At 37.3% G+C, this 25218-nt stretch overlaps 1 protein-coding gene across 1 annotated transcript in view; it reads right to left on the bottom strand.

The window, feature by feature from the left end:
- PIK3C2G (phosphatidylinositol-4-phosphate 3-kinase catalytic subunit type 2 gamma) overlaps window positions 1-25218 on the bottom strand; it is a 209323-nt gene that overhangs the window by 91033 nt on the left and 93072 nt on the right. The window contains exons 16-17 of the mRNA XM_075160158.1: window positions 22594-22687; window positions 21444-21538 (exon numbers count right to left, since the gene is read on the bottom strand). Of these exons, the coding sequence (XP_075016259.1) occupies window positions 21444-21538; window positions 22594-22687 (189 nt within the window). The remainder of the gene's footprint in view (window positions 1-21443; window positions 21539-22593; window positions 22688-25218) is intronic.

Here is a 25218-nt window from a genome sequence, read left to right as displayed (position 1 = left end):
GAATCTTTCTAACCAAGTAAGTCTCCAGGATGGAAGAGCAGCAGCTGTTCCATAGCTTGCAGCATCTGTCCACTTTTGGCTTTTCAAACCTCTCACAGAAGAAACCTGCAGTCAGTTTCACCTGCTGCTTCTCATATAACAGAGCTGCTTTTATAGACTCATTTTTCAAAGCATTACCCTTGAACGGAAAATACCTCTGCTTAAAGTGAAATTTTGTTTTAAAAGGCCATGCAATACATTTGCTTTTGTTTTTCTGATTCTTTTTTTATAACATAACTTAGAACAGATGTCTAACACTGGTGTCCCTTAGACAACAAAAAACTGTTGCAGACTTGTTATAAAGTATACTGGTTAGGCTTGAGAAACACAACATTTGTATGGGAGCCAAGGGGCTAGTTGCCATTATTTGCTAATCTTCTCTCAAAGACCTTTATGAAAAAGGCAACACAATTTGCATCCAGACAAATCACGTGATCCAGTAGATTCAATCAACCCAGTTCCCCCCACTCCCACTGAATGCCTTAACTGTGGAATGCATGTCCTGCTGACTCACAAAAATTAGCAGATTAGGGAAAACAAAGGCTATGCTACACTCTGCAAGTAAGTTGCCAAACCCTGCTAAGGTTGCCTAGTAGAACATTTTTTTATTTGATACATAATATAGTTAGTTGCATACACTTCTGTATGAAGAAAATAAACCCCAGATAAAACTGGTTTTGTCTGGAGAAGAAAGAGCATTTACCTTGAAAATGAACTGTATCAAGGATTAATAGGAGAGCATAATGCTGCACAGGTACCACTATCACTACCAGATAGTAGATGCTACCTGGTCTAAGGTCTAAGCAAGGTCACCCTCAGAACATGTCTTCTCCAATTTGTTGAATGGACATGTTAACGTCAATATAAGTGCTACAAGAATTATCTAGTAAAAAGAAGTGTTAACAGTGCCTCTCTTTCTGCTGCAGTTTGTAAAAAAAGAAAAAATAAATTGTTAGCAAAGTCAGTCTCTTTCTAGTCTGCTTCTCTTCATTGGGTGGGGTCTGCAAGCAGCAGAGGACCAAATTTATTAACACACTATCATGAACACAAAAAAAAACCTGCAGCAGAACACCAACATAACAGAATTAATTGTTGTTTCCAACAACATCTGTGTACAACAGTGATGGCCTTGGATAACTTCAGAATCCATGAATGAGGGTTCACAGTCTGCCAAAGATCCCACCCTAATAAAGCATCAATCCAAAGCTACAGAAATGAAATGCCTTCACCCTGAAAGTGTCATTAAGTCCGAGAGTGACTTAAGCTCAGGCTTGCAGCTATAGGTCTTACTGCTCTCAACTATTAATAGAAAAAGTGCCACTGTCTCAGTAAAGAGAATCAAAGAGAATAATTAACTTTGCCATCCAAAAACAGAATTCCGAATAACAATAAATAAAAAGCTGCTTAACAAATGTATTGGATTTAATATCTGCATGAAGATTAGAAATGGGGCGGTATTATTTTGCATTCAATGAGAAACGTGGCATTCAAGTCTGGCATTAATTTTGAAAAGTCTGTTTCCATCTTTGCCAGTCCTTTCTTCATGTGACTAGTTACGTCCCTGTCTGTGCTTGTTTCAAAATTGTGGATTTTCTCCTCAGAACAAATGCCATATTGTTGTCAGAATTTCATGCGGTATCTTACTTAACACCAGAATCAGCAAGCCTGAAGGCTACAAACCATCTATCTTTGCAATAGCTTAGAGTAAATTCGTGGCATAGGAACTGAAATGCACCATTCATTCCAGGCATAACAGTAATTGTTGTATTCTTCCCAGTGGGTAACTGCATTGGAAGCTTGCAATGAATGGGATTAGATGGGATAATCACCACTAAAATAAGCAGACCCAATGGCTTTAATGGGATGATGTCCAAATATGCCAGCAATTAACTGGATACAGGAGGTGACTAAGCTACTCTACATTCAATCCATGTAAATAAAACACAAAATTTGTTCAGGTTCAAGCAGTCCACTAGAGCCAATGGAGTTGCTAAGCTTTGTACCGTATCTGAATTTAGGCCACAGTTATCACAGCAATACACTGAGCAGAAACGGAAAAAATTTTTCTTCATCTGCCTATTGTTTGGGTAGTTTATGTCTACCAAAATGGCTTTGGATAGCTTCTGTAGCTTCCCATTAGCTTCACAGCTGGAACAAAAAATCCCTCATGATACTATAAAACAAAATGTATGGCACAGAACTAATTCTGTATGGTTCTGCATGCACTGGGCAATTAAGATTTACATGAAACTGCAGAATTAAACCTGAGTTACACTGCAACACTTTGGTTAACCTCACTTTAAAAAGCTGTATGCACTTTTTTGTCTTTTTTTTTTGTGTTGTTTTTTTTTAATTTTTTACATGCTAATACACTGTAGCTACTAAGTAGCTTCAGGGAGAAAACTAAAATTGTCTTTCTACAAGGTCATTATGGCCTTTGGCTGCTCATATTAGGAGCAGTTCCAGATTTTATTCATACATTCTGAGCCAGATTTGTACTTTATAATCCTAGAGTTTTCAGATTACCGTTCTTATGACTCACCCTGGGAGGGAGGAGTTTGGTTTTGGGGGTGGGAGGTGGGGGGAATAGGAAGAGAGAGTGACATTGCTTTGCAAATATTATGTCATTCAAAAGAATTTATTCTGCAGAACAGTAGATCTTGAGATGGGCTGTTAATTTTCCTATTTGCTGTGCACTCAGTTACAAGAATTTGCTTTGTTTAACAGTGTCTACAATCAAAGCTGTTATCTTTCAAGTAGAGTCTCTGATTTTTACAGGTGCTCAGATACCAACAGCAGAGGAAGGATAGACGAGATTTGATACATTCCAAATACATGCGGAGTTAACGTTTCTTTGAAGGCAGCATCACTTCTACCTCTCTGGAAGAAGATAGTAGATCCATTGTGTTTTAAGCGCAGGTAATACAGGTGCAAGAAGAACTAGGGTCCCACATTACTTCCTGACATATCTGTCTCTTCTGGATCTTTACTTTCATCTGGACAACTCTGCTCTAGCTAGTGGCTCTGCTTATCTTCTTTTCCCAATATCTAACAAAGGGAACTTTTTTCAGATCACTGCCTACACAGGAATAGGGAGGTATAATGAGCCTTCAGCAGGTACTGCTTTAGGTGTTTCAGCAATGATGGTACCTCAGTGTAATTACAAAATTGCACAACTTTCTGTTTTAAGTATTCCTTTCATATCTGACGTAGTATGCTTTCTGTAACATGTCGAGTCTTCTTTTTCTGGCAATTTGCCGTGTGGCATCTCATTAGAGAAGCCTACTGAAGAGTACAGCTTCAGCGTAGGACCAGTGCTGCAACAACACAGGATGCATGGATCAGATTGTCATATCACAGCAACTTGTTACCTCTGTGCATGAGTGTGTGACTTTGTCAAAGGAATAACTTTGAGAGAACTTCCACAGCTCAAATAAAGTGGCATCATGAAGACATATGGTCCTTTACACTTCAAAAATAACTAGCAAAACTCATTTGTTTTCAGAGAACAGAAGACAGAGAATCAGACTTTTCAATAGTGGAGTGTCTAGAGTCCCAATAACGCTTTTTCATCTTTTCATGATTCTGACTCTTCTAAGGGAGAAATCTCTTCAGACTGCAGCTCTCCTTATGCATAAGGCTCTCTGCAGTCTTCCTCAAACAAGATGATAACTACCATGTTTTTATTTAATTAAAGCAGAGGAAATCATGAGAGACGGCTCTTGTCAGCTCATTCCTGTCAGTGGCAGGACAGAAGAACAAGCATTTACATTTCTGTTATCTTCATTCCTCTTCCTTCTAGGCCTGTTTTCTCTCTTCCTCTCTCCTGTTATTTTTCTTCCTCCTTTCTTGGTCTCTATTCATTTTTCGCTCCCCCTTGTATATAGCAATAGTATCTTTTGCAACGGTAGGAGAGGAGAGCAGAGCAGAGAAGAAAATATCTTTAGATTTGCCTTTTTTAAATACTAGTCTGGTTCTGATCTTCCTTCTGTTTCAGCGCTTTATTGCCACCAAATATTGGCTTTGTAAAAGGAGAAGTGGGAATTTGAAGTTAAGCTCATGTACCAGGGAAAGCTTGCTGTAAGATATTAGTAAGAGAAAACTTTTCTTTTTTAGTTGGCTCAAGGGTATTTTCCTAGTCGACAGCTGGCCTAGTTACCATGGAAAACAGAAAAGCTGGAAGGCAGGCACAGTAGGAAAGTGAGGCATGGGCCTATGTGAAATTAAGTTGGCTAAGTTTGCAGAGGCTTGCTGAAATTAATCTCTCATTTCAGTCAGCTTGTTGCTCTTTCATTGCTGGGTAGTAGACATTAAGTTTCATCTAGGTTTACAAGTCCATCTTAGCTCTGCTGAGACATGTTCAACTGTGGGACCAGATCTGAATAAACTTTTGAGTAAACTACATTCCCTTTTAATGAACTCCTAAACAAAAAGGCATTACTTCTTAAGCTTTTATCAAGGAAATCTTACATGACTCTCTTCACATCAAACTGTATAGTCTTGAGGTTAAAATTCATAGATTTTAATGTCAGAAGAATTTAAGGCAGATATAGGAATGAAAACCCATGTTGAACTCCTGATTTTACTTTCTGCGTGACCTTGGCAAAATTCTTTAATTTTTCTATGCTTTTGTTTTCTTTTTCAAAAGAGGAAAGGATTATTTACCTTCTCATAGGATGCTGTGTTTGTTTGTAAGCTGCTTTTATGCCACAGAGGTAAATGCCATGGCAAATAGGTCTGTTTAATAACATTGCCACCTCCTTTCCATGTGGTACTCTTATAGCCAGCATTTTTCAATCATATGGGAGAAAATAGCAGCCCTGGGCATTTTTTCACTCATGAGAAAAGCAGAATTAAGATTTAGTTGTTGTGATGAAAAGTTCAGCTCTAGCTCCAAGACTCACAATCACATTTGTGAAAGTATTATTACAGTAACCAGATGTCATATTTCCATATGTCCTGAGTCAGGTAAAGAGTGGAGTGTGCTCTCCAGGGGCAGTTACTGCATTGGCAGAAGAAATATAGATCAGCCATCTGACACAAAATGCTGCTGGGACTTTGAAACTCACTGGCTCTGCTATAGGTATCTTTCTTGCACTCAAAGTGCTGTCCTTATGCTCAGTCCATGTGAGGGTGCAGCTGGATAGCAGACGGGGAAGCAGAAATCATAACTTTCCTCCCTTCTCCCACCATACACATGCTCACTCACTTTTTATTGCGTGAATACCCCTGAATCAACCACATTTCTCCTTAGATGTGTACTCTGCTGAGTGAGCAAAAATCTGTGTGTGCCAAAAATTAATATGGATAAGTGCCATATTATTTCTATCAGCAAAGCGGTGGCAGTACTCACAGGGTGGCAGCCATGGGCGAATCTTGCAGAGCCAGGCAAATTACTGTTTAAACCTTCTTTAAAGTGCTGTTTAAAAAACTTCTGATGATGAAGCAGGGCAACAGCTGAAAACTGCATGTGTCAGCTTTAAACTGATGCAAAAAATGATATTAAAATGGGCCGTTATTTAAGTGACTTTCCATTTTCCAACCATGACCAAGCAAGGTACTTCTGAGCAACACATAGCACAAAGCACTGGCAATTGCAAGAAAATTTGCCGCGATGGCTGCTTAAATTAATTTCAACAAACTGCCCTATCAACAAAAACACATACGTGAGATCTGTGGGTTATGCAAGTCACTCAGAAGTTGGCTAAGCAGTGCCTATTAGAAAAGTATAATTAATAAAAATGTTTCTCCTGATAGAAGATTCCACACACAATGGAATGACATTGTGAAGAAAGTTAAGTAGAAAAGTAAATACTGACTTCTAATACCAGACTCAACAAGGGAAATGCTACAGGTCAAAGTAGAAATTAGCTGAGCTTGGTAAGCAGAGTTTTATCAGCCATCGTTATGCCAAGCCCTAAGCAGCGTTGAAATCTTGTTTACTGTCTGACCTCCTCTGTGCCCAGTGCTCACAGGATAATTATTACAGATAGCAATGCCCTATTTCCCAGACAGAACCCCACTTTCCTTGCTGATGTACAAACAAGGTCTTCCCTCAGTTAAAAATGTGTAATGAGTTACTGCACTCACGATAAGGGACTGTTCTTTAAATTAATCCACACCCACAGATTTGGCTCTTGAAATCCCTGTTCAATCCCTTCTGCATTAGCCAAGATGGCAGCTGCCACACTAAAGCTAATGAGCCTGATTAATATCAATTCAGTAAATTAAATTTTTTTCCAGACATCAGATAATTTTGTACTAATCCAAACATTTGTACCCATTTAATATCAGCTGATGTAACATCATTTCTCATTTAACACTAACTAAAACCTACTGGCTTCTTATTCCAAAGAGCTTTTCCTGTCACTTATAACTTATGTCTTTTTACACAGCTATTTTTCAAATAATATCATCATCATCAACTTTTACGTTTTCTGCCTAGTTGCAGAACTTTTATACGCAAGCATGTGACTGGTGACATGGGCAGAATGGAACAATCAGGTAATTTCTCTTAAGGATTTTCATTTTAGCAATTTTTCTTCATATTTTCCATTATATATTTGTAAACCTTCTGATTAAAACAAATGAATAAAAATAAGAAACAACTCTTCATATAAGCAGTGTTGAACTTAGCCTCTCTAGTTTGGTGTTTTGGGTTTTTTTTACTAAATATTTTTGGGTTTGTTCAGCTTGCCTTCAGGCTTGGTTTCTTCAAATGCACTTCAGAAAGTGCACATCCCTACTGCTATGCCATTTGCTCTTATTATAATGTAAAATATAAAATCCCTCACTGGCTACAGTCGAATATCAATATTTATATACCAAGGAACTGACAAGAGGTAAGAGGAAGCATACTTCATTACATTTCTGGGTGAAAGATAGTATTAACATTTGTGCGATGGAGTGTTTGCAGTGGCCCAACACTGTCATTGCTGATGGCAAGTGGTATTCCTTAGGGCTGAATATATAATTTAACCATTGTTGTCTGTTTGGGATCCTATCCTGTGGTTTTCACCATGATACTATCTTTCAGTTGTAACATGACCTGTGTGGAACACTATAGAAAGTTACTGATGAAAGTCTCCATCTGTTGTATCATCCAACAGATAATACCTATTACCAAGTTTCTTATTTAGGAAGCACTCATATCATTCTCAATCCTTCCTAAGATGAGAGCACCCTTTCTGCAAGATGTTATCTAAGGGCCACCCTGATGGCTCAAAAATTGAAGGACCGTGGAAACCGAATCAGTAAACAAGCCAAAACAGTTACAGAATTCATTTGTAACTTACAGAAACACAGCTGACCTCAGAGGGTCCTCTGGTCTGTTCCCTGTCCAAAGCAGAACTAGCTCTGATACTGGATCAGGTTTTTCAGAGGGCTTGGCCTCAGCAGCAGCAACTTTCCCCTTCCTGAGACAGGGGAAGTAAGAGGTGGAATTTGACCAAATGACGATGAGTCCCCAGAATACGAGGCGGTTTCAAAAGATACGATCTAATGACAAAGCAGGCCTTCAAGGTTACTGTGATTCATCTTAGGAAGACTTAAAATTCTGTTGACTGTCATAACTTTTTGGAAGTAGTAACATGAATAAGCGGGCGAAGAACTGCATTTCTAAGTTGTGAACGTCACTCTGGTCAGCATTCAGTCCCATCAACTGCACTGCAACTGAAAGGCAATTTCTGGCAAGCACTTCTAGCTGGGACACAACTGTCACTGGAACAGCAAATACTTTTTAAAATTTCTGTGATATAGATTAATTTTAGGGTATGAACAAAGACTCCACATTATTCTTTACACTGTCTAAACCACATCAGCCAGAACTACTCTTCGGTACAGAAGAGCAGAGATTGGGGTTTTGCCTATGCCACTGCCTGAACAACATTTTCTTGCGTGTTTGCAATGCAAACAATGTAAGAGCTTCTTTCTCTGAATGAACAGTTGACTATTTAGTTACCACTATTTGGCCTACAGTCTTCCAGGTTCTTAGAAAAGCTGTGTCAGGCAAAGGGAGGACAGTTCAGTCAGAATCAGGATTCGTGTGAAATGATCAAGTATGAGTCTCCAGTGGCTCCTCTGAAAGGGAAGTTGATGGCTGTTTGTTTTCTAGAATCAATAACTTAGACTGAGGTAGAAGCACAGAGTGGTTACATGTTTAGGCACAAGGGTCTCCAGAGGAACATGTAGCAATACAGGCAATCAAATCAAAATTACACTATATAGAGAGGAGAGAGTAACCGCACAGGTTATATTTGGGAATAATGCTTTTTTGTGGAAACAGTTCTAAATCTCCCAGTTCTCTCAGGAGGTCTTCACCTGAATCTAAACTTCGCAGCTGGGAGAAATTAACTCTTGTTTGTTGGAGAACACAGCGGAACTATATTACTTACTGTACTACTTATCTCTGCTCTCCTCTTTTGCTCTTCTGCATCCTTCCTCCTATAAAGATATTTTGCTTTGCTATCCTTCTCAGTTTCCTCAGTTACCCTGTCCCTTAGCCTGCCTCAAGCCTCTTTTGCATCACCTCAAGCATAGTTCCATTCTTCTGTGCAGGCACTGGGAATATTGTGGCAATTCCCTCCCTTCCCAAACCAGTGAAGACTGCCTTGATTTCTGAGCCTGGGAGAAGAATTGGGATCTTGAAGCAGGAGAGACAGAAACATTTGCAGAATTGGGTGGAGGGAATTTCCAGTTTCAACCCTTTCAACCACCAGAAGCATGCTGCTTTGCACATTACATCCTCTACCCATTTCCAAGTGAATCTTGAAGAAAGCTTTCAGTTTCCAAATATGAAACACCACAGATTAGATTAGAAAGACTGCACGCAGGAAAGCATGTGCACCAGTGGATGTATACCTGTAAATATAAAAACACCACTGCATACATGTGAGAAAGCGCTGGTCTGGGAATGGAGCGTAAGGTCATCTTGGGGGAACAGTTATTTTAATTCCACTGGGTGACAGACTGCGAACAATTGCTGGGAGAAGCTGAACATGAAAACTGAGCAGTTATGTAAGGGAAAAGAGATTTTTTTAAAAAATCTATTTGGATATAAACCCTGCTATACAAGCCAGACAAATGAAGAGTAAGAAGCATAAAACAGGATTTTATTGAGAGAGATGTTGAGGGCTGCTTTGTTGTTTACACTGAAATACTTAGAGTCACCTTTTATGTCTAAGGATTTGAACTCTCCAAGCCATTTATCAGATGACATGAGAAAGGAAATCTCAGGTTTTGAGAGGGATGGTGCTGATTCGAAAAGATTATCCATTTGTGTATGTGCCATTGTTTCTTTATTCAAGTGACCATTAAATTTTTGTTACTATATTATATTATTATAATACCTATCTCAGTGCTCTCTCTCCTTTTAATGAGGAGGACTGTATTATTCTTAGTTTTGCTAACAAGATGGTTCATTTACTTGCTCATTCACTACGGTTTATCTAAATCCTTCTAAGGGAAACAAAAACAGAGCAGTAGAGAAATCCTTTTTCTAGTTCAGACTAGGCAATCTCTAAAAGTTATCTCCTAAAACATCTTAAAATTGATCACCTCTGCAGTTGTTCTTATCATTAATAATGTTAATAATACTAACAAAAGGTGTTGGCATTACTTCCACATCTATTTATCCACACAACAGAACATGCACCACTCTAGAGCTGCACGTGTTCCATTGAACTCTGCTTGCAGGGCTCAACCACATCTTGGAAATTCAGTCCTCTAATATTTTTTCTGATGAGACCAAGATCCAGCATTTTATTTTGCTTCTGCCTACTAAAATCCTGGGCTGAGTAGAAACAAAGTATGAATAGAAACAAATTTGTATTCACCTTTTAAAATTTTCAGTGAAGGTAATTTGTATTAGCTCTTTGAAAGACAGACAGACAAATGAAAAACAATAGCTACTCCAGCACTGAAGCTTTGATCAAATTTACAACCAAATAATTTCCCATATACATGTTGCCAGCAATTTATCCTGTCTTAACCCCCACCCTCCACTTAATAACACCTTTTTTTTTTCCTTTTTTTTTTTAGCATAAGGAAATGGGTTTTCCCTCAAGAAACAGCCATCAGTGAACAGCAGCCAGGTGACATATGGCACAGGTGAGATGCCAACGGTATTTCATAAATCATTATGTTTAAAAGACAGTTTGTTTTCAAAGCGAAGAAGTAAAACAGTCTGTTAATAGTTTAGGATTGAGCAAATCAGATGAACACAAAGAGGAGGAGATGTACCTGATATAACAACTTTTGTATTAGGGATTGTCTTAAAACATGCATTGCATCTCCTCTAGGTTTTAAAAAAATGCTGGTGACTTGCTTTAGAATGAATGGGGTGCTTTTCAACAATATGGGGGAGGGGGAAGATAAATCATTCAAAATAGCTCAATGTGGCACTCAGTGTGTTACCTCGGCCACAAGTCCCTACTTGTACATTTCCAGTGACTAGCATAAGTATTAAGACTTTTTTTTTTTAACTTCACCTGGCACTTCAGATACCATCTGAATGTTTGTATCTAAGCTCAATGTTTCTGTGAAAAGCTTTGATTTTGACAAACATTTTTCAGAAAAAAATCAGTGAAAAATCCCTTACTAACTATCTTACACCAACAGCCACCCACTATTGGTATAATATTGTGATAACATATCTCTGAATATCTTTATATAGGAATAATGACCTTTCAGAGACAAAAGTCAATTCTCGTAGCCTGATTTTCTTTCTGAAACAAAGAAATAATGTCATGAACTTTACCAGACAATGCTCTGTGTGTTTGATGGACACCACAGTGGAAGCTAAAGAACTATCCAGCTGTCTTTTGACTGAGATGTCTGCTAGTTGTATGAACTATTGGGTGGAGTTTGACAGTCTTTAGATTTCTAAGGAATCTTAATTACTTTAGATTCACTGGTCACTTTCTGTTATTTAAATCAAAAGTCCAACATACATCAGTTTTAACCAAGTGGGCTCTTTGTCAAGAAAACACTGAATGAGACAATGTGAGACATGTCCGTTGCATAATTCTCTTGCTTAAAAGGAGGTAATTACAACATGTTAGCAGTGTTGTTCAAGCAAAAAAAGTCATGCAAAGACAATTCATCTGACTCCTCTCAGCTTATTTTCAATTTGGTCCCTGTCCAAATGACAACATTATGATTAGAGAGTAATATACCATTTAGTACGGGTGAGCAGGCAGAAAGCAATTAATACTTAAGGAAATATTTTCAAACAGCAAGGGTTTTATGAATTTAATCCTGAAATACTCATCATCTGCAAATACCTAAAAATACTGAATGATAATAATTCTATACTGTTGACCTGGGAGGACCTTTTATCAATCCTTCTGCCTCTCCTCCCTAGAAATACTGCCTTTTATTATAGTTTTTGACATTTTTTTTTTTAATTTCAAAACCTGTTAATAATTTTATTTGGTTTTACATTAGGGAATTTACATTTACATTCTTAGAAAATTCCCATTAGTCACAAAGTAATTTTCTCTTAAATCATGCACTGATGGAACATATTCAACAAAGTCTAATTCATGATTCTCCTTTTTCTAATGTTTGAGTCATTTCGACAAAGGTCCAAGGCCTAGCTTCCATTCTGGTGGAGAATGATAATTAAACCTAGAAATACTAACCACGGAAACATACAACTGACAGCAACGTTAAGATGACTAATAATTCATTACACTGAATGCCCTGTATCCACTTGAAGCCTCTCTCTGTTTATTCATACTCTTCCTTAAAGATGCCACCGAAAGTGTTCAGAAATAGGAATGATTTACTAAACTCAAACCTGTCAGACAAGGCTGTGATCAACTGCATGATAACTATAAATGAGGACTCCCATCATATCAATCCAAGAAACTCGGAACCTGCACTGCACTTATTCAAGTCATGTAGTAAGAACTTTGCAACACACATTCAAAGAAAAATGCATTGAAAACAGCTCTCTAGGGTAGCTCAAGACAAATTTTGCCAAAACCTCGTTCAAACAGCTGTAGTTAAAACACAAAAGCTTGCTAAGATGGAAAGAGCAAAAGACCTATAACAGAGCAAGACTTAAAAAATGTTTTACATAATCTGATGCAATTTTGAAAGATCTGCAGATTCATTTTGCATACAATAATTACCATTTATAGAAAAAAAGCTTTATACAAAGGAGATCATAATGAAATAGTTTCCACACATTCACAAAAGGTAAAAAGTGAAAGTGCAAGCATGAAATGTGAAGAAAATAAACTTTTTAGATATTATATCTGACAAATTTAAAGTGAGGTGTCCTCTCTTAACATTTCACCTCAGCAATCAGGATCAGGTAGCACCATGACTCTGTAGCAGAGGAGCAGCCTGCTGGAAGACCCCTCTCAACTGCAGGATTGCAACATTTCACCAGTGAAACACAACACCAGCTGCTCAGCTGACAAGCACAGGAGATTCTCCATGCTGTTTGCGTTCCGACTGAGGATTTCACTCTCCAAAATCATTACAGCCTGATTTGGGAAATTTGCATCATCTTTAAATTGCAGCTACTGTTATTATTTATGATTTGGACATTTCAGATTATTAAAGATGGTCACTCTTCATATATTGGCTTAGCTTAATGAATACTTAAAGCAAATTGCAGTGTAAAGACATAGCTTCATGGATTACTTTCAGTCATCTTTTTCCAGCAGTCTTTCACAATGTAAAAAACAAAACAACTCCTCCACATCCATCAAATTCATGACTGAAAATTATCCATTTGAAGTGACAGAACTAGATGAATGTTTTGTCAAAAGCTTTCCTGATTTATTACTACTCTGGTTTACATTCCCAAATGTTCCTCAGGGACAAGCAAAGATTATGTGAGGTATCCGTCAGGAAAGATTTTGGCTTTCTGTTTTGTTTTTGAAGGAAGCATCAATAAAGCATTTTTAATGGAAAAAAGATGAAAGGCACAGATGAAAGCCTAGTGTGACATCTGCACAGAGCCCTGCTCTGAATCCCTTCCTCAGAAACACCCGCTCCGCTTCCTCAGTCCTGTTCAACTCCACAAGCGGGTCATTACAGTCCATCACATCACAGCATCAGAGACACAGTAACGGACCACCAAAATGACGCGTTCAATCCTTTCCACAGAGGATATCCAAAAGACAACACCCATCTTTCATATTCAGTTACATTATTGAAGGGGTTATGATAGCTATGACTTGAAGCTAGTAGGGAGTTTTCCAGCGTAACTGAAAAACTAGATTTGTCAGCTTCAACATTTTTACATGTAAAAGGGGCCAAACCAAAAATAAATCAGACAAGCAGTGTTTGGAAAAACAATGCACTGAAAAACATTTTTCTTAGTGCTACCTTATAAAGCATGAAGCAGCTAAAAAATTAAGGCCAGTTGCTCTTTTCTTCCCCCCCTCCCCCAATCTTTCACCTTTTTTAGCTTATCTTTTCAACTCTAAGTAGGCTCACTTGTACACATACATAGTGGTGTATTTTTTCATTACAGTAACACGCACTGATAACTTTGGCATTTGCAGAATTTTTAAGTTGCACTTGACAATGTTAATCCTCCTCAAATACGATTTTTGGCATGGAATTTCCTCTGTTCCAAAGGGGACATACACACAGAGCTATGGCTATGTTCAGTAACTTATTTAGCTGCAGCTGAATACTTGCCTGAACAAATACAATTAATGACGTAAACGATCATGCTTCACTCCATTCTCACGTTGATATATGATCAAAAGGATGCCTTTCCTCTTCCTTTTCATGCTTGCACACAATTTGGAAAAACACATAGCATTCCTAGATTTCTAAACATTCAAGAACACACTCGTTCTACTAAGAATCATTAAAATAATTAAAAACAGACACATGCACAACTATGTTATTTATGTCCTTTGTCAAGGATTCACCAGATTATAGCATATTCACTAAATTACGAAAGGACATAGCTTTGATTGCTTTATTAATGTTTAAATGGATTTCTTTTTCTGAAAGTGGTAATTTTTAACAGAATGGGAAAACTAAATCCCTCTTTATATTTAAAATGTTAAAATGCCATGTTTATGTTCTTTGTTAACCTTTCCTGGTACTGTTTGCAATTTGATTTTTAATTCTTTGGAATTTATTTTCATTTTCCTTTTAGTTAGAAGTTTAAAAGTTTAAAATGTTTATTATTTTAGTCAGAACATTTTAATTTATGAAGAGAAATAATAGCATCTGCAACATCTTTGCTCTTTGGTAAATACATGTTATGTGCAAAGCCATTTAAATTAAGTAAGTGAACTTAGTTCTAGCAAAACATGTCACACTCTTAGTCCCAGAGAATAATTGCCTGATTAAAAGGCCACTAAAGTCAATGGAAAAAGTCTCATAAAGTGCAAAGAGGTATGGATTCAGACTTCTCTCCTTCGTACATGGAACAGTATAGACAGCAACTTTACAAATATTCCTACCAAAGGGTAGAACACCTGCCAATATGCTTGTAGCTTTGCCAGAAATATCATTTCCAGCGTGCAAACCAGGCCTTTGGATTATCTCAGTCAATGTCAGTGCTTTAGGGTACATTTGTAAGATTAAGAGACACATGGAGCACTTCCTAGACCTAGAGCCAAACAGCACAGACGTCGTCGAGTGAGTTCCCTCTGCAGCACGCAGCCTGCACCTTCGCTATGCACCACTGGGCTGTGGGACTCCCTGCTGCTCTGTGTGCTACACCCTGTGGTCATAAGACGCAATTCTCTGTGCGTGCGCTTGAGCCCACAGCTTCAGAAATACTGTGATGGTTATGTTATAGTCCACAAACGGTAGAGAGATTAAAAGACACTGAAGGTCAGTGTTATCTGCCTCACATGGTTCACTCGAGCATGCAGGTATGGGTAGAGCAGTGTTGTAGGACAGAGTGTGTCAAAGCTGGGGCACTTTTGCCCATCTTGTCTTTTAGGGGTGGTTCCTGGAGTGAACTATTCCCAAACTGTGTTCCAGTGCTGTCTTGGAGAAAGCAGTCCAAAACAGGGCCAGAGGGGAAGGCAGCAGTTACAAATTATGTCAGGCCAAAGGTGTAGCACTTGGTCTTGCTCCCTGGTCCTCTTTTACTGAGCAATATTGACAGACCCAGGGTAGCCAGACATTGACAGTAGCTCGTACCTCCTTTTATCAGTTCCAGCTGTGGTCACAGCCAGTTCACTCCTCTCTTTCTTTAGAGCCGGAAAAAAGTGAGTCTAAAATAATAGTTTTTTTCTTAAAATCTAAAATGCGTTGAATTAAATGTAAGACATGGTTTTGTTGATTTAAACGTACCATTTGCCCACTCAGTCTGTAAATACTGAAGGTCAAAACCAACAAAGAGTTATGTTACTTCTTTGTGCGTCTTCGCAACAAAATCTCTTTGTTTCATTTGACACTGTTTTTTTCTAAAACTGGAGTCTGAGAAAATTAAAAGTCTGTAAATTAGGAAACAAAATAATTATCTGTCTGTTTTCCAAGGCAATAATCCAAGTCCCACATAGCTAATAATGAAGCACTTAGCACAGTAGACGGTTGAATCATTATCTCACAAAAATAATCTTCTGATGGTGTTATTTACCATACACATAAGTAACTAGAAAGAAAAAGGTCTCCAAATTATTGGCATTTCATCAGTAAGAATTATGTGTTTGGAACTAAAATCCCTAGATATGAATCCACTCTCTGGTTGAGGTTCTCTGAAGTCCAAAACACAATGATGATCACATCAAGTACTCCGAATTCAGATGAAATATATAATCAGCACTTGGTTGAATGACATGTTACCCTCAGAAGGTTGTAAGATTGAGCAATTCCAGACTTGAACTCAAATCCTAATGCAGAGTAGCAAAACAACAGATCAAACATATACTGGGACTGGCTATTCACAGGTTCAAAGTTATATGTATGATTAAGTGATCTTTTGATTCTGATCAGTAAGAAGGACCAAATTAACACAAAACTAAATAGACATATTTTGTATTTACATTAATGTTATTTAAATGGGTTGGGCTTTTCAGCCAGTTCTACACAGCTATTTAGGAAGTTCATTAATAATTAGCAGACTCAATAACTTCTGACTGTGGGAGAAAGACACCATAATGTGAGAAGAGAGAGAGCTGGAGGATGGCTGCCTGTTTAATGTTCAGATAATAGTGAGTGTTGGACAGATGAGTATCTGCTTGATTTATTCCTTCTTTTGAAGTCTTCGTAGACCAGTTTTGATAGCGAAAAATATAATCCCTTTCAGAAAATATGAAGCAATAATCTATTGTTCCAATGCTGGAGTGCTGAATGAAACTAAGTGGTAACGATTTTGGAAAACATAGTATTGAGGAACAAACCTCCCAACAGTAGAGAATTTAACTGGGGTCTTTTTAAACTTTTATACATTGCTTATGTTGTTTTTGCATCTTACAGTTCTTTTTTATATAGAAAAAGAAATAAAAATAAAATATTATGTTCTAGTCTTGAAATCAATAGTTTAATTCACATTGTTTTCATGCTGGATTTCTCTAAGAGTTCCTTTTTAGTCTTACATTCTTACTTATCTACCAGATGTGGACTGGAAAAGACAGAAGACTACTCCCTTTTCTCTTGGTTGTCAGTCAAAATGTAAAGAAATATTATAAACTAGAAAAGTTCTGTAAAGTTTTAGTGACTTAAAACTCTAAGAGAACTTAGAAGACAAGCTACAAAAGGATATTTTGCCTTCAGCAAGGATTTCACCTAACTTTTTCTTTTCTTGAGCTAAGCATGCCAGGTTCTCATGCTCCGCCAAAATTTACAAACACTCACACTTTTCCACGACAACGAAACCTGTTTCTTAGCACCACTTTCAAGCAGCTGCCACAACTCTTGGAGGACACTACACTTCTCCCCGTTATTCAATCCTCCTGTGGAAGGCAACCATCTGTGAGACACACTCCTGGCCACCTGCTGCCCCAGCCAGCTGTTTGCGCTGCAGCTGCCACCTATGAAAGTAGCTAAAACCAAAAACGCTCAAGCAAGTGGGAAACGGATTGGCAGGTTGCCAGAGGCAGAGGGATGGATTAAAACTCCAGCACAAAAGCTGACAAAAAAAACCCTGTGTGTGAAACACAGTAGCAAGGTGATAAACAGAGATTTTCAGCAAGCAGAAGGGTCCAAAAGGGCTCAGCAGGTTTCTTTCCCCTCAAGCAACTTTTCTGCTTTGCTAGAACCAGTTTAATAACTTCTCTTCTCACCATAGCTCCAGAGAATGGGAAAACTTGCTCCAGCCTTCTCCCCTCCCAGGAACTCTGATGGGAAAAGACTAGAATCAGACTGAATTTCTAGAAGATGGGGCAGGGTAAAGGTTTCCCATGCCTCATGAGCATTAGGAACTCTTGAAATAAGATTAAAATGGGATTTAAGTGGTACACGGGTCCTGTGCTGGCACTGTATGCATGGGCAATTTTTAGTCTCCTTGAGAAGGGGAGTACGTTAAAAAGTGCCAATGAGTATCAGTTGAAACACTGATGGATGCAGATGGCCCAAATTCCTCAAGAATTTAGAGAGGGGAAAATTCACACATGATAAGAAAAAAACCAACCAAACAAACACAAGGACTAAGATCAATTACTTTTTCACTCTAAAGAGAATTAATGGCACAAATCTGCAGCAGACAAAAGCGAAAAACGGACTAAAGCTATCCTGATTTACAACAGCTAAAGATGTGTCCCAAGAATGAATAGTCTATCTGTTCTGTCTGCCTTTGCCAATTAGTGCCCCATAATTTTAAAATAAATTCTTCAGACAAACTTATCACTGCTTGACGGAAAGGGGTTAAAAATTTGCTATCCAACATTAATATTAAAAAGTGATGAGCTGGTACAACATTGTTGGGTAACTGCTTATTTCTGGTGTGCAGGAAAATTCAGTCAATTTTAAACAACTGAGATATTATTATAAATTATATTTGTCATTAAAATAAGTTAGTGTTGACAGTCACCACCAGTTCTGGTAACTAATTTCTAGATTTATAATAGTGTTGTAAAACGCGGAAGTTAAAATCAGCTGACTTCCCCTGTGGTTCTGAAATCACATCACCAGTTTTCTGAATTACATTAGAGTCTTCTTTTCCAAGTTTTATTTTGGGCAGGTACACTGTGCACAATGTTGTATTTTTTAATAGTGGAATGGTAATATCATTCCTTACAATTAAAAATACATATAATCTTGTTACTAATGTTTGTTTTTACCAGCCCTTGCTTCTTTATTGCTAATTTGGTAATGAAACAGAATACAACACTTGAGAATAAAATGTTACCTAATAGCATTTCTTAAAAGAAGTTACGTGAGTGTACAGGCACACGTGTTCCCCACATTATTAAATCATTGAGCTTCTTTGTAAAATCTCTTTAGAGGTAAGTGGAAGAAAACTTCTGTTTTCCATTACTTTTATAAGGACTGAAATTCCATTTGTGAAGTAAAGGAAAGCCTTTATTAATTAATTAAGACTTTATTAATAAAAACTATGAAATTACTGTTACAGTATTTATGACTTGGGAAACTGCCTTTTAAAATACTGGAACAGGAATATGAATAATTACATAAACTGAAATGTGAGGTAGAAAACAGTTTACTACTGAAGATCATGGTAGAGCAGAGCAACCAAAGGAAAAAAAGTGTGTAGTGTGATGAATACAAGAAGCAAAATTTTGAGAGATGCGTGCCATATTTAAGATCTCAGTTTAGATTGAAACATTTGAACAAAAAGCCTAAATAAAAGAGGTACCCCAGCTCCTTCCACTAAATTGAATGGGACTACTAGATGCTTGCACAATTACTTTGTACAGCTAACCATATATATTGTACACACAAGTTTAGTCAGACTGTTTAAAATTTACCAATTTTTGAAATTGAGAGCAGCCAGCCAGCAAGTATATCATGTGAAACAACCTCCCCACCTAATACTAATGACCATTCAGTTTATATTAGCTGTACATAGTTCCACCATTACACTTCCAAGGATGACTACCACAGAGGTGGCTGCTGTTATTTCTCTCTGCTGTATTTGCTCATGTTTCCCCACTCTCCCAGGTTTTGCCATATTCTAAGACATTGCCATTAGGCCAATTTGTTCTCAGAAACAAGTCATATGTTGCAGTTTATTGACAGGTTGTTCCATGAAAAAGAACTCAAATATACACACCTGATCCACTATCACAGTGTTTCTCTCTCCTGATATTATCTGCTTTTTTGGCTAAGGAGGCCCTGGCAGCAAACTCTTAAGATTACCAAGTTTACAAAGAAAGTTGGTGGATGCAAGTGCTAGCTGGCAACGTACTTTTCAGTTACATTACCAAGATCCTAATGCTGACAAAATTACATCTGTTTCTGTCTTGTGACTCAGTAAGACCATACTGAAATACAATAATGAAGAATAATGATTACATAAAATACATTTTTGTATTATAAAGAAAAAGCCAAAGACAAATCTCTCTGAATATTTCTAGAAATGTATGCGTGTGTATATATGTTTTATATGTTATATATGTTTTATATACATACACATATTTACACATACATACATACAAATGCATTTTCATTTTAAGATTTAACCAAAAGCTGTCCCTCTAGGGAACTAAAGTTCACATTTCAGGTAGAAGATTCTATTTATTGAGGGATAAATAGCAAATCACTATTTATATAATTAGAAATATTATTTATGGGAAGTGTCCGCAATCATGTGCAACTCCAGGATATGTGTAATTAGAAACAACTTTAGTTAACCAGTAAACTAGTAAACTGTTCCATCTGCAACCAAAGCAGAAGACAATAATCAAAATATTTAAAAAGCACTCAGTAGTTGGTGATATCTCCAACTGCTAACGCACACAGGGAGAAAATGTGCTTGAAAAACAATCCATGGTTGGATGACATGAACAAGGCTACTACTAGCTGAATCACAGAGAATACAGTGAACATTGAGAAATATTCTATTTGATGTATATATAGTTATGCTATATATTAAGCTATATATAAAATAAATGTATTTTGCCACATTAAATTGTACTGTGCCAGACAAGTATATCTATTATTCAGGATGAAATATCTGCTATATATTACCCAAGATTATAATATTAGACAGCTTGAGCAAAATTTGGGAAAAAAAATGGGGATCTGCACAAGTCCACACTGCAAAGTAAAGAGGAAGAAAACCGCAGATACTTAGTCATTTTTCTTCTGAGAAGAACAGAGGAGTTAAAGAAAACACAGGCAAACTGATTATGTTCCCACTGTCCATTGAACTCTAGAAACCATTTCTAATTGCACAGGAAAACTACCAACCCTCCGGGCACATTTAAGAACTCTAGACTGGACATTTTATATCCAGTATGACTAAGTTTAATATAAGATAGTAGAAATCATCTCAGGCATATTTCAGGCACTGTCAGAAAAATGGCTCACTAAATGTGGTTCCTCTTTATTTGACAGATATGCTCATTAGGCTTGTTATTGTTATCCTACTCATTTCAGTGAAACAAACACATTCATAACTCTGTTTTATCCCCACTAACACTTCCAGAGACCATGCAGGTATGAAAGTATGATCTACGCTCTTTCTGACCTCACACTTCATCAACCAAATTACTACATTTCAACTTGTTGTTTTTCCTTTGCAGGAAGGAAAGCTTTTGTTTTAAGGTGTCCGAACCAGTTGAACTGTTAATGAAAGCTCAGTTCATCCATCATTGCGAAACATGTAAAAAAAACCGACCACAACAGTTCGATTTTCAGATCACAGGCAGTTGTTCAGACGGCAGAAAGCCACATTCTCTATTCAGAGATCCTTGAAGTAACAGCACAGCAAGCAGAATAACCACCGCATGCAATAATATAATTACAGAGGTCCTTATGTTGTAGAGGTAGAGGCTGAATGGCAGTTGCTGTCAGGACTGGTACATCTCCATAGTCACGAAAAGGAACTATTGGAAACTCTACCATCACAAGTCAGACTGATATGCAAAGGGGTAAGAGATACACTTTGACACACATGAGAAGTCTGACAACTTCAGGAGAGGTCAGAGAAATCACAAAAGCAGGATCCTTTATAAGTAAGCCAATGCTGCTTGGCGCTTGCAATTTCTGAGAAAGACTATTTTTGGCTCAAACCAGAAAATGCAGAAAAATACAAATGGTATCTTATGTAAGTGAACAGAACTTTCCCCGCTCCCTCCCGCCAGGGGCAGGATAAAGGCAGAGATATGTAGGTCTTTTATACAATTTACCCATACCCAGTACTGAAAGGAGAATAAAGAAGGAGCAAAAAATATAGGTTTTCTGTTGATTGTAAATAAAAAGAGAGTTTGTCACCAATAGAATAATGGATAAACTTCACTGTAACAGAAAACGACTATGTTAGTAATGGCAAATGATCTTACCAGTAAAGTTGATGGGCTATTTGGATGCTCTGAAGAGAACGATTCAACAGGAGTTTCACTAGAGGGCTTTCAAGACTCCACTCAAACTTGAGCACCTTAACAGATAAATTAATAACAACAATCATTTGTATGCCGGCTTTGTTGTCTTTCCTTTATAACAAAATTAATCAGTGCTTAGTTTGAATGAAGCAATCCAACATATGGAGAATGCCCTAGCAATGCAATGAGCAAAGAAACTTCAGGACACAAGTGTCTGCCACCACCTATAAGACAGGCAGATACCATCCTGATTCTGGCTGTGTTAGCATATATGTAAATATGCAGCTTTTCTTCCCCCACTTAAAACTCTCAATGCTATATTTAAATTTTTATCTGATTACCTGGTTTGGAAAATAAACTTATTTGTGAAACAGAAGCTGTGGAAGGTGAAAGGTCACATAAGTGTCCTACTGTGTGAATGCTGTAAAGCTATGCAGGTTCGCAGTAGTGGATTACATAAATATATTCATACATGTATACATATATGTCTGTCTAGACATGTGTATATATGTACATGCATTTATATAAATATATATCTAAAAACACACAAAACCCCCTGAGGAACTCTGAACTGTGGAATTGTAAGCAATCCATGTGCACAGTGTTACAAAGTAAGGGTATAAATCTTTCGAAATGGCTGGTTCCTCCTTAACTGTAACACAGGACTTAACTTGTAAAACATTAATTTCCAGTGAAATGCAATGTACATCTATAAAGAGACAATTCTACACCCTAATTGCCCTGGTTACTCTGTACTGACAATGATTTTCCCTGTATATGTGGTGTTAAGAAAACTGTGATTCGTTGCAACACCATTTGCTTCCTTGACTGCAACAAAGCCCTGCCACCGCCAGCCCCTGGTTTGGTGGTCATAGCAGAATTTCTCTTGTTCAGATGTATTTTTTATTTTTCTTTTTTACTTGAAAATACCTTCTTGTAGTATACAGAAAAGTTCAATCAGCATGCCAAACAACTACATTCTCTTGAGTGGAAAACAGTCTATTTATTTATTCCTCTTACAATGTATCAATTAAACTGAAAGAATCAAAAGTATTTAATAAAGTTATTGATCTGGACAGAAAACTTCCTTGGCTATCAATTTCTTCCTTACCTGAACCAGCTGTGGGAGGTATTCTAACAATTCATCATTTGACAGATTTTCTATTTGTTGGACTGCTGTTCTGCGAATATCTTGATCTGGAAAACTAGAGCAAAACAAATAGATATCATTAAGAGCTAGTGAACCACTGCAACTCTCCCGAGCTCTCACTGATATAAGATGTTAGAAAACCAGGTTTTCTCTCAAAATAAAATAGGAAAAAAATAAATTCATTTGCTTTACTGTAACAAGAGTCAAGAAATACATAGCAGATAACTTACTTGGACTAACTGTTACAGTGTCATACAGGGAAAAAAAAACCCCACTGATCTTCAAATACCTTTTTTAATTTGAGCTACCATATATTGTAATTTCCTTTACATGTACTGAAATGTGAAGCAAATTATGGATCTTCTCTTGCTGCTCCTACTTTCCTGAAATAGGAAATTTCCGTACCATGGGAACTTTTAACAGTCACTTGAAGACTTCTTTTGTTCTGAGCAACAGCACAAAAGCTTGAAATCTCCCACACAAAAAGGATTCATTTCAGACAATTTATTCCAATGTCAGCTCTTCTGGTTCAAATCATAACACAATAAAAAATATTTTTTAAACAGAAATAATTTTGAAATGGAAAACATGATTTCTTTTTAGTTTTTCGAAAGGAAAATTTAGTAAAAAATCAACACCTTCCCCCAGAAAGGCTCCAAGTCAGTGAAACAGCCATTTCTGATGGGAAAATGTTTATGTATTCAGCATAAGCTGTATTCTCAACAAATTTTTGTTGAAACCAGAGTAGCTGTAGCCTAATATAGATTTTGTGATGGAGCTCTAACTGTAAAAATGATAAAAGAGGAAAACATGGTGTAGCAGCAATGATAAAACAGGGAAAGAAGGCTGGACAATATAGCTGATCAAAACATTTTTCGTTAAAAAAGAAAAAGAATGAAATTTTGGTGTAACCTGACTGATTAAAACTGACTCTTAACAGAACATTTTCTCTCTTTTCAGAGAAAAAGACAAAAAGTATACAGTGCTTCTTTTAATATTTGAAAGCTGAAAAATAATCTTTTAAGGACTTTTGAAAAAATAAAATACAAAAAAAATTTCCACCTTTTTGTGTGTTGCATTTGTGACATTAATCATGATACACAGAGAATTTCATGTACACAGAAGTTGCCTAGATTGGTTCAGAGTTAGTTGTTCTGCTGCTGTCCCGCTTTCACAACGAAAGGAACAGATGTGTTCTTCTGTGTATGTCTGCCACGTTGTGTCACCCTTAACTATCTGCTGGTACTTGAAGCTTGTCCATTGCCACCCCAAGATTCTTTTCTGTCTTCTCCTGAAGCAAACTGGAAATGTTCATATAGATCTTTCAGTCACCAGAAACACAAGAGTGCTCATCTCTGCCAAAGGGGCAAAAATGTCTTCAAACAGCACCACAGTCAATCAGATATTGTTCAAAGGAGCTGCTGGGCTTTGATCCAGTTCTCTGAGGGCAAGTATCTGCCCCACGAAAAGCAGTGAATCCCTCCCCTCTGAACTGATACAGCTATTAGGCTCTTTTGAAAATCTCTGATTTGGCAGTTCAGGCATACATAAAAATTATGAGTAAAGGGGACAGATTATCCTGTCAATTCACCCTAGAGAAAGTCCTTTGAAATCAGAACCATCATGTATGGCAGAAGGTGTCACAGGGCCACCAGTATTACTGCTTTATGAGCTCAACACAAAACCAGATTGCTCTTTTCTCAGCTTCCCATCCAGCACCTTTTGCCAACAATATACCCACTAGAAAAATAAATCAGAAGTGAAATACGAGAGACAGTACCACATTTGCAGCAATGACTGCTCATTGCTATCAAGAGAGAAAGAGAAGAAATTGTAAAGGTAGATGCTCAGAAGTATAATGGCACCTGCAGCTCTAAGGTTGAGCTTTTAAGTTCAATAAAACAAGCTGAAGCAAAACAATATTTTGAATTAACTACAGGCCATCAAATAAAAATGTGGATATTTTGAAAAAAAAAGTCTAACAGTTGGATCTACTTGAAAGGCCTGGCTTCTGTGCTGCAATCAGCTGCCACCTGTAGCACTTTCAAACCCTCTTTTAACAACGCAGCTCAGGTCTGATTTTATTATTTTGTTTGTCTGTTATGGTACATATTTGATGATGTTTTTAATACAGTTTATAATTGTTTGTATAATGCTGAGAGGGCCTTGATGAGGAGAGAGGGAATACATTATAAATAAATTATCATGATAGCACCAAATTAGCCGATTTTGCAAGGATTATTTATTTATTTATTTATTCTAGGCAACATACTAGGAATATGAAGTTGTTACTTTAATGTTCACATGGCTATTTAGAACAAAACATATTTGAAGAGGACTGCATATTAAAAAAATTAATCCCTTTCATATCATCCTATCTTCTAATTATGCAATTGCTCCAAAGGCCTGTGTGCCAAACATGTGCAGATAATATGGAAATTAATCTTTCCCTTCCCCTTCTCGCCTAGTTCAACAGGTTACTGAACAGTGAAATATGCTCTATATAGGCACCAAGTCAAGCAGAAAAATATTACTTAGTTACTGCTTGTCCTTACTAGCAGCCAGCATTTGAATATATGGAATGCT

Source organism: Calonectris borealis, chromosome 1, assembly GCF_964195595.1.
Source record: "Calonectris borealis chromosome 1, bCalBor7.hap1.2, whole genome shotgun sequence".
Classification (NCBI taxonomy): domain Eukaryota; kingdom Metazoa; phylum Chordata; class Aves; order Procellariiformes; family Procellariidae; genus Calonectris; species Calonectris borealis.
This window is presented reverse-complemented; position numbering and strand designations above follow the sequence as displayed.